The following is a 15,162-nucleotide window of genomic DNA, read 5'->3' on the forward strand; positions in this document are numbered from 1 at the left end:
GGGCGCAGCACCGAGGGTTGCGATCCCGTTGCCGGTCCCGTTGCCGGTCCCGGTCCGGTACGGGCGCGACACTGAGGGTTGCGGTCCGTTGCCGGACATGAAAAAAAAGACAAAAAGGAAAAAAAAAATACCTTCACAGCAACATCTAGACTGGTGTTGATGGGCCCCACTGTCTAGCCAAATACGCACCAAAACGTAACCATCATATCACCTCTCTTCACTTGCTAGTCCTGGTTGTGGTCTTCTGCCACTCCTCCTTTCATTTTCCCTTAAGAACCTACTCCTCTTTCTCCAACCCATGACTCTTTCTCCAGTCCAGTCACTGGGCATTGTTTTTAGTCCAAGCTGAGTCACATTGCTTCTTGTTCCAGGCCACCTTCTGGTCCCATAGGAGGCCTTCCTGGGTTCATCTGCCTCAGAGAAAAGATATTTTCCCCAGTGTAAACCCTTTGGAACTTTCAGATTTCCTGTTATGTTTTATTCTCAGGTATTGGGAAGAATGTGGTTTGTGAGAAGGCAGCAACATCTGTGGATGCCTTCCGGATGGTGACAGCCTCACGCTACTACCCACAGCTGATGAGCCTGGTGGGGAATGTGCTGCGCTTCCTGCCTGCCTTCGTGCGCATGAAGCAGCTGATAGCAGAGCACTATGTGGGCGCAGTGATGATCTGCGACGCCCGTGTCTACTCGGGCAGCCTGCTCAGCCCCAGCTACGGCTGGATCTGTGATGAACTCATGGGTGGTGGGGGCCTACACACCATGGGCACCTACATTGTGGACCTGCTGACCCACCTGACCGGCCGGAGAGCTGAGAAAGTGCACGGGCTGCTCAAGACCTTTGTGAGGCAGAATGCTGCCATCCGCGGCATCCGGCATGTTACCAGTGATGACTTCTGTTTCTTCCAGATGCTCATGAGTGGGGGTGTGTGCAGCACTGTGACACTCAACTTCAACATGCCAGGTGCCTTTGTGCATGAGGTCATGGTGGTGGGCTCTGCGGGACGCCTTGTTGCCCGGGGAGCTGACCTCTACGGGCAGAAGAACTCTGCCACACAAGAGGAGCTGCTACTGAGGGACTCACTGGCCGTGGGCACAGGGCTACTTGAGCAGGGGCCCCAGGATGTCCCACTGCTCTACTTGAAGGGCATGGTCTACATGGTGCAGGCCTTGCGCCAATCCTTCCAGGGGCAGGGGGACCGCCGCACCTGGGACCACACCCCTGTCTCCATGGCCGCCTCATTTGAGGATGGGCTGTACATGCAGAGTGTGGTGGACGCCATCAAAAGGTCAAGCCGATCTGGGGAGTGGGAGACTGTGGAGGTTCTGATGGAGGAGCCCGACACCAACCAGAACCTGTGTGAGGCGCTTCAGCGAAATAACTTATGAGCCTGTGTTTGGGCTCGCTGCCACAGGGCAAAGGGACCAGGGAGGGGACCAGGAGCCATGATGGGGGGCTTGACTGTAGCAGAGAGAGAATGTCTTTCATTTAATGAGTCATCTGGGTTGGGGCTGTGTGAAGCCGAGGGCGGCCCTAGGAAAACGCCCCCTCCAATGGTTCATTTACCCCTCAGACTTGCAGGGCAATGGGCATTACTGGCCGTGGCACCGAGGGTTAGCAACGTGTGCAGGGCAGAGGTGCTGCTAGGTTATGCTAGTGAGGATTTATGGGCTCTTCTGCCTGACTTGTGGTCCTACCAGGATAAGAAAGCACAGGAAGCCAGCCTGGCTGATTCCTTAGGCCTGAGGAGAAATGACCAGAAGCCTTGTTTCCATGCCCTTTTTTGGGCTGGGTCATCTCAGGAATGGTGAGGGCAACAAATCATCCCTCAGGGATCCTCTCCTACCCTCCTACATGACCAGGCCCTTCTAGCCTCCATGCTGACCCTTCCCTAACGGGAAGTAGGGCCCTTCATTTATTAGGTGACCTTTCAGGGGCTATCTGACTTAGGGAAGAGGGCTCCTGATTTGGCAGACAGGAGACAAGGGAGTGCTTTAGGACATCTGATAAAAGTCAATAAATAAACCAGAAAATATGACATCATAGCATGTGTTTTTTGTTTGGTAGATTGGGTTTCTTTAATAATGAAAGGCTTGTTTACTGTTGTAGATTTTCTCTTTCTTTGCTGCCACACATCAGCTCTGAGCCACCTGTGGATCCATCATCATCTAAAGGGCCACACAGTCTCCTGCCACTGCCCACCCTCATCTCCCAGCTTATTCCCTCATGGCCCAATTCCAGGAGTCCTCAGAGAAAAGTATTTCCTCAGAGAGCAGGATTCAAGAATTCCTAACGGGCTCCTGTTGGGCCCGCCATTTCAGGCAGGTAGTGGGAGAGTTTGGGGCCTCTTCAGGCCCAGGAGAGCCCTCAGAGAGGGGAGGTGAGGAGTGATCTCAGGGAGTCTGGCTGGGATGAGCTTCAAGAGGAAGGGCCCCACTCACTGCCCCTTGGAGCAGGTTTGGCTGAACAGTGCCTGACCCAGATGGCAGTCACCAGTTATGCTTTTTATTAACTTCTGCATAGAGGAGCCTTTTAACCATGTCAGAGGTGGGGTGGGGTGATAAAAAAGGACACATGCCCTCCCCTACCTTTGTTTCCTTTGCCGGCCTGCCAGGATTGTTAAGCCTAGGCTAAACCCTGTTCCCTAGTCTAACCTTCTTTTCTTTTCCCCACCTTGGGTTCCTTGCCAGAAAGGCTCAAGGAGGGCTTCCTCTTCCTCTTGGCATCCTTTTTTTTAAAAAAAGATGACCAGTATGGGGATCTTAACCCTTGACTTGGTGGTGTCAGCACCATGCTCTCTGAAGTGAGCCAACCGGCCATCCCTATATAGGGATCTGAACCGTGGCCTTGGTGTTATCAGCACCGCACTCTCCCACATCAGCACCACACCCTCCCAAGTGAGCCACGGGCCGGCCATTGGCATCTCTTAAAGAAGTCACCAGGACTGTTTTCCTGTAGTGTCCTAGTTTCAAACATTGTCCTTGTGAGGTAAAATAACGAGAGTTAGCATTGGAGTGTGCTTATTGCATGCTGGGCCCCCCAGGATAAACACTTCATACATATTTCATTTAATCTCCAAACCACTCTATGAAGGTACTACTTTTAATATTCCCATTATTCAGATCAGAAAACTGAGGCACACGGGCAAAGTTACTTACCTCCTGTAAGTTGTAAGTGATGGAGCCAGCAACCTGGTCAGGACCATCTGACTACAGAGCCTGACCCTAAACCACACTTCATCCCAGCACTTGTGAATCTTTAGACTCTTCAATCCCAGGCATACCCCTCCCTGTCCCTTCCTGCAGCAGGAATCTCAGCCTGACCCGAACTAGGAGGTGAAGTGCAGAAAGAGCCCACCACCCGGCAGGATGCTGACAGTTAATGGAGATGCTGCTCCTTGTTCTTATGACTCTGTGTCAGTTCCTCTGTGTGTTACTAGGATGCTGTGGTCCCTCCTAGATTTGGGAATTGACCAAGAAAACACTAGCCTGACTCAGATACTCCTACATAAGAAAGAGCCATGTTGCCAACCCAGAGGGGCACTTGGGTTTTAGAGGACTCTACTGTTTACAGAGACAGGTGCACAGAAGTGCTGGGGAAGGTTGCAGCACTTAGTGAAGGACCCCAGGTCCTCTGAGGGCACCCCAGAGCCCAGGTCCATGGCCAGAGGAATGCATCATCCCCATCCCTCAGAAATGTTTACCATCATGGGCCGGCCCGTGGCTCACTCAGGAGAGTGCAGTGCTGATAACACCAAGGCCACGGGTTCGGATCCTACATAGGGATGGCTGGTTGGCTCACTGGGTGAGCGTGGTGCTGACAACACCAAGTCAAGGGTTAAGATCCCCTTACCAGTCATCTTTTTAAAAAAAAAAAGAGAAATCTTTACCATCATATCTCCTAGGCATCAGAGCTGGTCTGTCCCACATTGGGAATGAGGAGGAAAGATGCCTTGAAGTGACCCAGATGCCTGTAGCCCAGGGAGCTACTGGTTCTAGGCTTGTTCTGCAGCGCCCTCTCCTGGACGAAGGCAGCAGCATCTCCTGGGACCTGTTTCCGAAATCTCAAGATGCTTAGCAACTCTTCCTCCCATCAAATTTTTTCCAGGCCAGTGAAAATGCAGTTAGATTTTCCTCTCTGATACAGCAATCAGAAGAGCACTTCCTGGGCCGGCCCGGTGGCGCACTGGAGAGTGCGCCACTTGGGAGTGCGGCGGCGCTCCCGCCGAGGGTGCGGATCCCATGTGGAGACTGGTTCCCGCTCACTGGCTGAGCGCGGTGCGGGCGCAACACTGAGGGTTGCGATCCCGTTACCGGTCAGTAAAAAAAAAAAAAAGACAAGGGCCGGCCCGTGGCTCACTCGGGAGAGTGTGGTGCTGATAACACCAAGGCCGTGGGTTCGGATCCCATATAGGGATGGCCGGTTAGCTCATCAGGTGAGCATGGTGCTGACAACACCAAATCAAGGGTTAAGATCCCCTTACTGGTCATCTTTAAAAAAAAAAAAAAGAAGAGCACTTCCAAAATACCTGTTGCTTATTTTCCAACCTCCAACAAATCTAGGCTTGGTACTTGCTGAGACAGTGGCAGCTGCTTCCTCACCTCCCTGTCCCCAGACTTTCCCCGTTCTGCATGTCACACTGCTGCCCAAGCAACCTCTCCAAACTGTCGGGCCAAAATCCCTGCTTGTCCACTTCTTATTCCCCCCGGACTTGCCCAACCTGACCTGCTGATGGCCATGCCCTCTGCTTCAGCCATTCCAAGCAGCCCTCTTGCCCGAGGCTGGCATCTTCCACACTAGCAGGGATCCCTCGTATATCCTCTGCCTGGAAGGCACCAACTCTCTCCTTCAGTAATCAGCTGCAGGGCTGTCTCATTACCACTTCCCCCTAGGTGAAGTGGCAGTCACCCCCACCACCTGTGGTCCTGCAGCCTTCATCCTTAGTCAGACATGACTCCTTGATTGGCAACCTCAGCCTTTCCCCTTTAGAGTGAACTTCTAGGAGCAGTAGTGACTCATTCCTTTCTGTACCTTCTATCATGCACCCTTGTCTAAACAAGTCTATCAGGACTCTGCTTCCTCAGCCATCTTGAAGGGCCCTCTACCTTTGAAAAATGCTGAATAATCTGTGCTTATCCCTATGGACAAGATTCAGTCTGCATGGCCCCTGTGGACCGCTTGGGATGGTCTAATCACTACTCAGGGAAGTCCGTATGCAGAAAGAGGAATAAATGTCCTGAACCCACAGCTTGTCCTGTGGCCTTGCGATGGGGCCAGTGGGCATCAAAGTGACACCCCAAAGGAGGGAGCAGCCTGGGACAATGCCAGGAGAGGAGACCATGACCATTTTCATTCTGTTTCTTCCTCCTAGGCCTGCCCACCCACTCCCTCCAGTGACCCTGCCGGGCCATTATTCCAGGGACTATACACATGGCTGTGGACTTTGGATGGCCTCAGCCCTTCAGATTCTGGCCCGCCCCTCTCTGCAGCATCCTCCATCCCTCACCTCGGTCTCCTTATCCTGGTGCTTCTTATGAGGGCCCTCTGCTAGGTGGATGTGATGCAATGATGTGTGCCCCTGTGGAGGTCAGTCTAGTCCCAAAGATAGTGGTAGCCTACAGCGACAGTATGTGGATACTCCAATGCAGGACAACATTGGGTGCTGCCTGGTCAGCAGGATGTAGGGTGCCCTGAGGTTTTAAAGGGGTGTGTGTGTGCACTAGCCAGGTGGAGGGGTGAGAGAATAAAGGTGTTTAAGGCAAGGGAAGCCCCACATGCAGAGAGTGAAGGTAAGAAAAAGTGTGGCTGATTAGGCAATTACAGGAAGACACTGAAAAGTTCTAAGGTAGCTGTGGTAAGAGGAGCAGGATGCTAGAGGGGCAGTGACACCATCAGGAGTTCAGGTGGGTGTAGCAAGGGCCACTGGATGGATCGGTGGGCCACTGAACCACAGGCAGTGAGACTAGTCAGGCTCTTGCCTGGAGATGACAGTGGCCCAGGCAAAGGCGCTGACTGTGGGAGCTGAGAGGCTCTGGATCGGAGATTCACTGACTGTGATGCCTGATTAGCCTATTGGAGTCAGGAGCAAAGAACAGGGTGGGGTCTGGGGTGACACCCAGGATTTTGGTTTGAACAATTGCATAGATGAGATACAGGAGGAAAAGCGGGATGGAGGGAAGAGAAATTATCAATTTAATTCAGAATTCCCTATGTTCAGGGTGTCTTGAGGGACACACAGGAGGACCAGGAGGCAGCAGAATGTGAGTGTTTGCAAAACATCCAGCACTGGCCAGCGCTTCCCAGAGACCCCTGAGGGCTGGAATCAGCAGTCATCTGGTGGCTCCAGGGAGTACATTCACTGCCCCCACCACCCCCTGCCTGCTAGGGAGAAAGGAACTGACAACCTGTCACCAGGGGCCACCCACTGGGCAAGGTCTGGTCCAGCTGTGATCTGGCAATGAATGGAAAACATTCTAAACCTGCCACTTTTGGGGCAGGCAAATGAACTCTGCTACCTCAGGAGGGGATCCCAAGTGCTGGTCTCTTCAAAGTCAGACCAAATGCAGGCCCCTCCCCTGGGGAATAGGGAGCAGAGCCAACCATCTGCTTCCCATGACCTGACAGACCCTTTCTTTTCTCTGCCCCAAGTTCTTCCTCCTCACCTCTCCCTTCATCCCCCACTGTTAGCCTGTCTGGCCTTCAGATTCATCAGGGAGCCTTTAAATACACAGAACCTTCCTTCCCTTCTCATTCAATTAGGTATGGGATGGCACTCAGGAATCTGTAATTTGTTAAGGTCCAGCTGATCCAAATGACCAGTCAGGCTTTAAACCCTACACTGGTGAGTCCTCCACCCTTCTTCCTGGCATCTTTCCCAGTTCAGCCATTATATTTGGGGAACCACAAGTCTTAAAAAAGGAAAAATGTTTATTTTCAGTGAGACCAAGATGCCAAGTGGGAGCAGGGGCTAAAATTATCCCTCCACCTGAGGCCTTTGGCCTACAGCCTGCTGCCTTGGTTCAGGATTGCAGGAAGGGGAGCCACCAGTGGGGTGGGACAGTCACTTGTACTGAGGAGAGAGCGGGGGTACAAGTGGAGCCGCGCAGACACTCAGTATCTTGTTGATGTCCACCTGGGTTGACTTATCCATCTCAGCCTTGAGGCAGCCACTCACCCCCAAGCTGGGAAAAACCCCAGGCTCCTCTCCAGCCTCATCTCCTAGGGGATCCAGGGTAAAGGCGGTGGGGACTAACACATTGTGGCAGGTCAAAGCGAGGCCTGAGCCCAGCTCACCTGCCACGAGCAGCAAGGCCTGTAGTTGCTCCACACCTGCCTCCTCAGGAACCAGGGTCAGCTCCAACTCAGGCTGCACCTCAGCCTCAGCCTCTCTGTCCCCTTCCCCTCCCTGGTTCAGCTCAGGGTTGCCATAGTTGATATACTGGTACAGGGGCCGCAGGCGCTGGGCCTTTCCTGTAGGGACCCAGGGCAGGGGCTTGAGCACCAGGCTGTGCCACGTCGGGTCTAGCAGGCAGGGGGAGAAGGAAGGCCCAGGGGCGGCATGCCACTCACGCTCCAGCCCCAAGGTCTCTGAGGGTGCAGACACTGTGCTGGCCACAGCTGGGAGCATGGGAGCCCCCAGACTCTTGCGCTTCTTGGCTTTTTTGTGCTGTTTGGCAGACGGCGAGGGCTCACTGTGGCTACCCTCTGGCTCATCCCTCTGCAGTGGCAGCCCTGGTGTCACCTCAGCTTCGGCCCTAGGATGGACATGGTGGCTAGGCCCTGGGCGGCTAGGGGACCAGAGCCAGGAACAAGAGGCCTGAGGAGTCAGCCTCCGGTCCCTGGCTCCCCTGCCCTGAGCCTAGGGAATAGTACTACCTACCCACCACCATGGGGCTAGATTCTTGTCCCTTTCCTTGTCAGTGAGGCCCCAGGCCCTACAAGACCTTGAGGCTCCATCTCTCTCGGTGCTCCCTACGCCAGGGCTCTTGAAGAACAGAAAGGATGGAGAGTGATAGTAGTGGCAGGGGACAGGAATCTGCCTTGCAGGAGTACAGGATTTAGGAATCCTACTGGGGTGAGCCCCACCCCGCTAGCTCTGTATCTCCTTCCTCTGAAAGCCCCCTCACTTGATCAGCTTCCTCTTCGGACTGTGACTGGGCCTCACAATGGAGGCCATAGGCCTGGGGCCTCTCTCTAGTGCTTCCACCTCCGGCTTGTGCCTCTCTTCCCCCAGCTTGAGTCCTTCCTCCTGGAGTTCTGGTTCTGAGGCATGTCCTGGTAGACACTTGTCTTCACCCTGGCTCCGGCAGGCCTCCTGGGCTGGCACCAGGCACTGGTCTCCCATCACTGGACACTAGAGGTGACACACAGGAAATTAGTCACCATGGCCAAGAAAAGGATATAGGGATCAGTAACTGGATGCTCAACATTAGACACCAAATACGGGATAAAGGGTACCAGCCCGTGCCCTCCCCACTTGTAGAGCTTAGCCTGGCAATTGGAGGGTCTGGTCGCTCAGTGTTCGGCCCCCTAGAGCGCCGCGGCCAAGTGTTTGAAGGCTACACATACTGACCGTCACCTCAGAACTCTGAGCGCGGCCACCGGGCGCCTCCGTGAGCTGTGCCAGCCCAACGGCCGTCCCCTCCTGGGCCCCTGGTTGCCTCTCGGCCCCTACTGAAGCCATGGCTGAGCGGGGTCAACAGATCCTCGACGGTGGCTTGTGGGGGAAGGGTGACCCGAGGGAGTGGACTGGTGGACCCTGTGCTGACTCAGGAGACTGGCCGGGAGGCGAGGGCCGAGCTGGGAAGGGAGATTGCGCAGCTCCAGCAACCCTCAGCTGGAACTACAAGCCCTAGAAGGCTTTGCGCCAGGGCCATGACCCCTGACCTCGGGGACGGAAGCTATTGTTGCTTGGCAACAGCAACTCCCGTCGGGTTGCAGGAGCTGGCGGCAAAACTTCTCGAGTGAGCCCGTGCCTGGGTATTGCGGGGGAAGGGCCGCGAACCGGTCAGGGAAGTGGGCTGAGGGAGGTCGCGGAGGCGTCGAGCGCAGGCCGGGAACCGGGGCGCGGCGGGGGACCCGGAGGGCCGGGAGTGGAGGGTAGGGTCAGTGTCCGGGTCGAGGTAGGAGGCGCGAGGCTGGGGAAGAGGGTTCGGGCAGGAATGCGCAGCCCAGCGGGCCTCCGTGCACCGTTGCAGCGCGGTGACGGCGGCATGTGCGAGGGCCCGTCCCGCATCTCCGGGCCCATCCCCCCAGACCCTACTCTGTGTCCTGACTACTACCGGCGGCCGGCCTCAGGTGGGTTGCGGGTGCTGCGGGGGACTAAGCCTGAGGGTCCGCCCCCACTCCACCACTGAGCCCCACACTCCTCCCCGTCCCGCCCTTCAGCCCAAGGGCGCCTTGAGGGAAACGCGCTGAAGCTGGACCTGCTGACCTCGGACCGGGACCTAGATGCCACTGCTTCCCGTGGCCCCTGCATCAGTTCTGGAGCCAGAGAGATACTGGAGCGTGGCTGGCGTGGCGTGGGGGGCGTATTGCTGCAACTCGAAGGGATCTCCCTAGGTCCAGGGGCCTCTCCCAAGAGTAAGTGCTGGGAAGAAGGGGCAGCGAGGCAGACGGAGGCCAAAGGCTGAAATCAACAGCGGCTACTCCTCCTTCCCGGATCTGGGCTCAGACTTTGCCCCTCTGAGTCTCAGTTTCCCCATCCATAAAAGGAGAGGGGAATGCACTACCTCCTGGCAGGAGGCGACTGAATGAGGTAGTCCCCACGAAACCCTAGCTCAAGCTTCATGCATTCATGCATCAGTGTAACGTTGTTTATGGAGTGCCTACTGTGTGCCAGGCCGTACAGGTGCTAGGAAAATGCTTGAAGGCAAGCATAGACCTTCATCGAGTCAAGGTGGGAGACAATAAACAAAGGAAGAGATGAATATAATATACGAGATGATTGATGGTATACTTCACTATAGAAATGTAGAAAATAATCAGATATTTACTATGTAAGGAAGAGAACAAGGTAATGAGGTAGAGTATGTGTAGGGTCTAACTTAGACGGAGAGGTCAGGGAGACCTTCCTGTGGAGGGCAGGGTGTGGGCCTGTGTGTGAACTAGTGTAAGTTTGATTGCATGGGCCATATGTAGGGCAAAGCGTGGCAGCATCTTTTCCTCAGGGAAGAACCCTAAAGACCATGAGAAGGAGAACCTGAGGCGGATCAGGGAGATCCAGAGGCGCTTCCAAGAGCAGGAGCACGGCCGCCAGGAACAGGGCCAACCCAGGCCCCTGAAGGCTCTGTGGCGCTCACCCAAATATGACAAGGTGCAGTCCCGGGTCAAGGCCCAGTTGCAGGTATCTGCCTCAAGGAGCCAGAAGTATTGTCCATCTTGTTGGCCAACTCTAATCTGAGTTATGGGGAGGGAGGAAAATCATAGGGGAAGTAGGTAACAGAGGATTGAGGGACACCTGGCTCTGCTGCAGGGTGGGATTAGGGGCCTTCTCAGAAGTGGTGATGGCTGGGCTGATCCTGGTAGATAAATAGGAATTAGGCAAGGGGAGAGTGGAAGAGAACATTCCAGAGAGGGAACCTCACAGGTAGATGTCCCAAGACCAGAGGGGATGTGGACAGTGGGGATGCTACTAGGGACAGTTCACTGTGAGGGAAGAAAAGTACGAGGTTAGGTCAAGAAGTCAGCTGGACCCACATCATAAGGAGCGACATAAGCCACTTTTCAACCTTTATTTCTGAGAACAGTGGGAAGGGCAGGGGCAGGGGTATGGTAGTGGGGTTCTGTCTTGGGTATATAGTGGCACCATTCTTCTATCCATGGACTCAGAAGGAGGAACAGGATTGAGAGAAAAGACAAGGTCACACATGGACATGTTGAGGCAGAAGCATTTGTGGGACTCCCAGGGGGTGAGAGTATGTCCAGGAAGCAGATGGATATTCAGGTCTGGATCTCAGGAGTGAGACCCAGAAATTATTGATGATCAGGTTGAGCACAATGAGACCAAGGAAGTGACCCCCTGGGTTTGGGGGCTTGGAGGCTAGCCAACAGTGACCTTGGGGGGTCTAGAGCCAGGAAGCTTGGCTAGGAAGAAGAGAGTGGTAGCTAGACCAGGACTGAGGTAGGAGAGGTGGTTTGTCGTTTTCTTTTGTTTGTCATTTTCTTAAAGAGTGAAAGACTCACACATATTTAAATGTTGATGAGAAGTGCTCCTTTAAGAGAGAGGAGGCCCATAGAGATGGTGACAGAATGGTCCTGAGGAGCTGGAGGGACAGAGGCATGGTTTTGTGGCTTGAGACCCTGACTTCAGCCTGACTGATCCTTCTGCTATGCCCTGCCTTCCAGGAACGTGGTCCTGCCTCTGGGACAGAGCCTGCCCACTTCCTGCGGGCGCACTCCCGCTGTGGCCCTGGGCTCCCTCCGCCCCGTGTCCCTAGTCCCCAACTGACCCCACCAGGTCCCAAAGCTAAGGTGAGAGGATGTGTGGGACTGGAAGGTGGTTGGAAAGGGATCCTGGGAGGGAGTGCAGGGGCACAACACAGTGCTGTCTGCCCCTATCATGCTTGCCATGTCTTGCAGGCGCCAGGCCTAGGTGTGGACTTCATTAGTCACAATGCCCAAGCTGCCAAGAGGGCGCCCCGGCGGCATTCTCGCTCACTGCAGGTCCTGGCACAGGTGCTGGAGCAGCAACGGCAAGCCCAGGAGCACTACAATGCCACACAGAAGGGACATGTGCCCCATTAGTAGGTCTTATTGTTCATCATCCAGGGTGAGGGATGTCTGTGGAGGGTGGGAGCAATCGCTGCCCAGGGTCATCAACCCTGAGCCTGTGCATCCACAGCTTGTTGGAGCGCAGGGATCTGTGGCGGCGGGAGGCTGAGGCCCGCCAGCATAGCCAGCCAGATCCTGCCGTGCCCCCTGGCCACACTTGCATGCCTGAGGACCAGCGGCTGGAGACACTGAGCAATCTGCTCCAGAGTGAGTACTTGGGTAAGGGAGTCTGGATGGGGAGCCCACTGGGGACCATGCACCCCTGCTCAGCAATCACTGTTCCTGGTCCCCCTATAGGCCAGAGCCAGCTGCTCCGTGAGCTGGTGCTGCTGCCTGCTGGGGCAGACTCACTAAGAGCCCAGGGCCACCGTGCTGAGCTGGACCGGAAGCTGGTACAGGTAGAAGAGGCCATCAAGATCTTTTCCCGACCCAAAGTCTTCGTGAAGATGGATGCCTGAGCCCCTTTGTGGGGGTAGGGCAGGGAGGTCCATGCTGAGGATCGCCACATGGCTGCAAAGGGCAGGGTCAGGCCCCATCTTTAATTGGAGGTCTAAAGATAGGAGTTGTGAGGTGGGCAGTATCCCTAGAGCATTCTTCCCAGCCACCAGGTGCTGCAGAAATGCCATCCCAGCCTTTTAACCCCTTTATCAAAATTAAACCTATTGTACACAGTGGAGTTTGTTTTCATAAGAGGTTTTCTTACCCTAGAAATGCCAAGCCCGGTGGCCCTCCTGCTGCTTGACTGCAGGAAGCTCTCCTGCTGCCCTTATTATTCCTGTTTTGTTCAGGGCACAAGGCAAGCTGTGAGATCAGGGAGAAGGCTGGGGCTGGGACACAGAAGGACCATGACTGCATCTGTAGAAAACCTTTAATGTTCCCCAGGCTGAGAGGGCCCTGTGAGCAAGCTGAAACCGCCACTGGGAAGTCCTTGCCATGTCCCTAGAGTGGTAAGGGGCTGCATCCTTGCCTGTCAGAGGCTGAAGCCACTACCATCTCCTCGGATGCTACTCCCCCAGCCAGAGCTGGCCTGCTCCTGGTTATCCAGGGAGGGCAGAGAGGTGCGGGCAGCAGAAAGTAGGCAGCCAGGGTGTAGGTCCCAGCATGGAGGCCCCTGGGACAGCCCATTAGAACAGGAAGGCTGGCGGTTCTCAATGACCAGGTCACTGCTGTCTTCATCGCTATCAGGCTCAGCAGTCCCAGGCCCTGCAGAGGGAGGCCCTGTCAGATGCCCAGACACCCCACGCACCACATTATTGCGCTGGTTGGCGGGCTTGACAGTGACGATGAGGTTATGGCTGTTGGCAACCATCATGTCTGTCACTTGGTCCAAAGTCTTCCCAGCCACCTCGATGCCATTGACCTCGAGGATCTCATCACTGACCGCCAGCAGCCCTGTACTCTCAGCCAGGCCTCCACGCACCAGGCGGGAAATGAAAATGCCTGGAACCCTCTCCAGGCCCTGGGGAGCCACGCGCACACTCATGCCATCTCGGATGTAGAAGCCCAGGGGGCGGTCTGAACCGTGCTTGTGCAGACGGACCCGTCGGTGGGTCTCAGGCAGTAGGTCCACATCTATGACTGAGGACACCTGGCGGAAGTCTTGGGGCAGGCTGATAAACAGGGGTGGCCGGGTGCGCAGGGGTGCCACTGGCCGCAGCAGGAGCCCTTTCTTGCGCCGTTGCAGAGAGTTGGAGGCAAAAGCCAGGCCGCTGGAGTCAGCTTCTGCTGCAGGAGAGGGGGGGTGGTGCTGAGATCAGAGACCCTGCTCTCCCACTTGGGCCCTTTACAGGGGGCACTGTATTTCCTACCACTTAGAGGTCAGGAGAAGGTCAGGGACTGCAGAGGGTGAAGCCTGGACGCCCTGGGCATGGACTAACCCTTGTAGACCTGCCCCATCACCTTACCCCACAGAGGCTGCCCACTGTACCCCATCCTCCTCACCCCGCTTCTGCACCAGTAGGCGCAGTGGCGGAGGCCCGCTGGTCAGGGCCCGGTGCAGGCTATCGTCGTTGGTGAGGGGCAGCAGGTCGCCGTGAGCATCCGTATAGCCAAGCAGCACGTCCAGGCCTGGAATCTGGTGCACCGCACGCAGCAACCGCGAGAACTCCTGGAAGCCGCTCACCGAAGCGCGGGGCAGTGCGAAACGTCGGAACTCAGCGTCAAACTGGAGACCGGGGGTGGGGGGATAAAAAAAGGTCAGGGCGGAGCCTGCGCCCCTTTCTCACCACAGGTCCGAGGCTGGTAGGGATAGGAAAGAAAGGGCTGCCGCAAAAGCTACAGCCTTAAGCCCAGACCTCAGCTCCAGTGCAAGGGACGCTGTCCAAGGTCTTTTCCCCGCCCTCCAGGTACCCAGGGCACAGAGGGACTCTGGAAGCTAGCAGTAGAAGGAAGGAAGATGGATAGGGGAAGGCGAGCAGAAAAGCAGAATGGGAAGCGGAAGATGGAGGAGAGAAAGAGATGATGGGGACCAAGGAGCCGGGAAGGGAGAAAGAGGGAATTGGGAGTGCCTAAGGCCGAGGCCGGGGCCGGAGGTGCCCTTACTTTGCTTTTCACCTCGACGATGCTATCGGGACTGCGCGCCGGAGTCCTCTGCTGCCTGGCCATGGCGGGGCTGGGCGGGCCGGGGACGGTGCCCCAAGCGGCCCGCCGAAGCGCAGGTGCACAGTCCGGCCGGCACGCCCGCGCCTCCCCGCCCCTGGCTGTAGCACTCGCCCCGCCCTACCATCCGGACCATGACGTCAAGGGGGCGGTGATGGAGAGTGGAACGCGGAGTCCATGTTTCCTAGGAAACGGAGGTGTGGGTGAAGAGTCGTCCTCTGTTTTGACGTCATTACGCTAGGTCCGCGCGTCCCGGGAGCCGAGGGAGGGGGCTCGGCCAATCCGAGGGGAGAGTGAGGGAAGTGACATTTATCGAGGGCTGTGTACTTGTTATTTCCACTGGGCTTACAAGACTGCGCATTTTGTAGATAAAGAAACTGAGTCATAATAAAATTTGCTGAACCCCTCGGGGATCACACGGGGCTGAAGTGGCATCGCGCCAACCTGCTCGGACCACCCTCACAAGAGCCTGCGGCCCCGGATTCCTCTCCATCCGGGTCAGCCCTTGGTTCTTTCCTTTCAGGTATTATAGGAGTCTTTACCAACGGTCAAACGCCGGGCCGCTGCTCGGAGAAATGCCCCGATAAGAGTAAACGGGCCGTTGGGGCCGGCCCGGTGGCGCACTGCTATAGTGCGCCGCTTGAGAAGCGCGGCGGCGCTCCCGCGAGGGTTCGGATCCCACATACAGACCTGTTCCCGCTCACTGGCTGAGCGAGGCGCGGGAGCAACACCGAGGGTTGCGATCCCGTTGCCGGGACGGTCCGGTACGGGGGCGACACTGAGGGTTGCGATCC

At 56.1% G+C, this 15,162-nt stretch overlaps 4 protein-coding genes across 6 annotated transcripts in view; 2 read left to right on the plus strand and 2 right to left on the minus strand.

Annotated features, from left to right (window-relative positions):
- GFOD2 (glucose-fructose oxidoreductase domain containing 2) overlaps positions 1-2,041 on the plus strand; it is an 11,853-nt gene extending 9,812 nt beyond the window's left edge. The window contains exon 2 of the mRNA XM_008567487.1: positions 488-2,041. Within this exon, the coding sequence (XP_008565709.1) occupies positions 488-1,386 (899 nt within the window). The 3' untranslated portion in view covers positions 1,387-2,041. The remainder of the gene's footprint in view (positions 1-487) is intronic.
- Positions 2,042-6,907: 4,866 nt separating this feature from the next.
- On the minus strand, positions 6,908-8,681 carry LOC103586265 (chromosome unknown open reading frame, human C16orf86). Its single transcript, XM_008567498.1, has 5 exons — positions 8,577-8,681; positions 8,125-8,351; positions 7,974-7,982; positions 7,568-7,785; positions 6,908-7,468 (listed from the first exon to the last, which is right to left on the minus strand). Exons 1-5 carry the CDS (start codon positions 8,679-8,681, stop codon positions 7,059-7,061), a joined length of 969 nt encoding a protein of 322 aa, XP_008565720.1. The 3' UTR covers positions 6,908-7,058.
- Positions 8,682-8,938: 257 nt separating this feature from the next.
- Positions 8,939-12,446, plus strand: ENKD1 (enkurin domain containing 1). Of its 3 annotated transcripts, XM_008567526.1 has the most exons (8): positions 8,939-8,977; positions 9,196-9,295; positions 9,386-9,580; positions 10,168-10,343; positions 11,345-11,470; positions 11,579-11,742; positions 11,841-11,977; positions 12,068-12,446. In XM_008567526.1, exons 2-8 carry the CDS (start codon positions 9,211-9,213, stop codon positions 12,226-12,228), a joined length of 1,044 nt encoding a protein of 347 aa, XP_008565748.1. In that variant the 5' UTR covers positions 8,939-8,977; positions 9,196-9,210; the 3' UTR covers positions 12,229-12,446. The 3 variants fall into 3 exon arrangements, with proteins under 3 accessions (XP_008565748.1, XP_008565732.1, XP_008565741.1); XM_008567510.1 differs by having other exon boundaries at positions 11,345-11,742; XM_008567519.1 differs by having other exon boundaries at positions 10,168-10,313; positions 11,345-11,742.
- Positions 12,447-12,620: 174 nt separating this feature from the next.
- LOC103586292 (partitioning defective 6 homolog alpha) lies at positions 12,621-14,391 on the minus strand. Its single transcript, XM_008567534.1, has 3 exons — positions 14,312-14,391; positions 13,712-13,934; positions 12,621-13,495 (listed from the first exon to the last, which is right to left on the minus strand). Exons 1-3 carry the CDS (start codon positions 14,372-14,374, stop codon positions 12,741-12,743), a joined length of 1,041 nt encoding a protein of 346 aa, XP_008565756.1. The 5' UTR covers positions 14,375-14,391; the 3' UTR covers positions 12,621-12,740.
- Positions 14,392-15,162: the final 771 nt, after the last annotated feature.

This window comes from Galeopterus variegatus, unplaced genomic scaffold (genome assembly GCF_000696425.1).
Source record: "Galeopterus variegatus unplaced genomic scaffold, G_variegatus-3.0.2 Scaffold18, whole genome shotgun sequence".
NCBI lineage: Eukaryota > Metazoa > Chordata > Mammalia > Dermoptera > Cynocephalidae > Galeopterus > Galeopterus variegatus.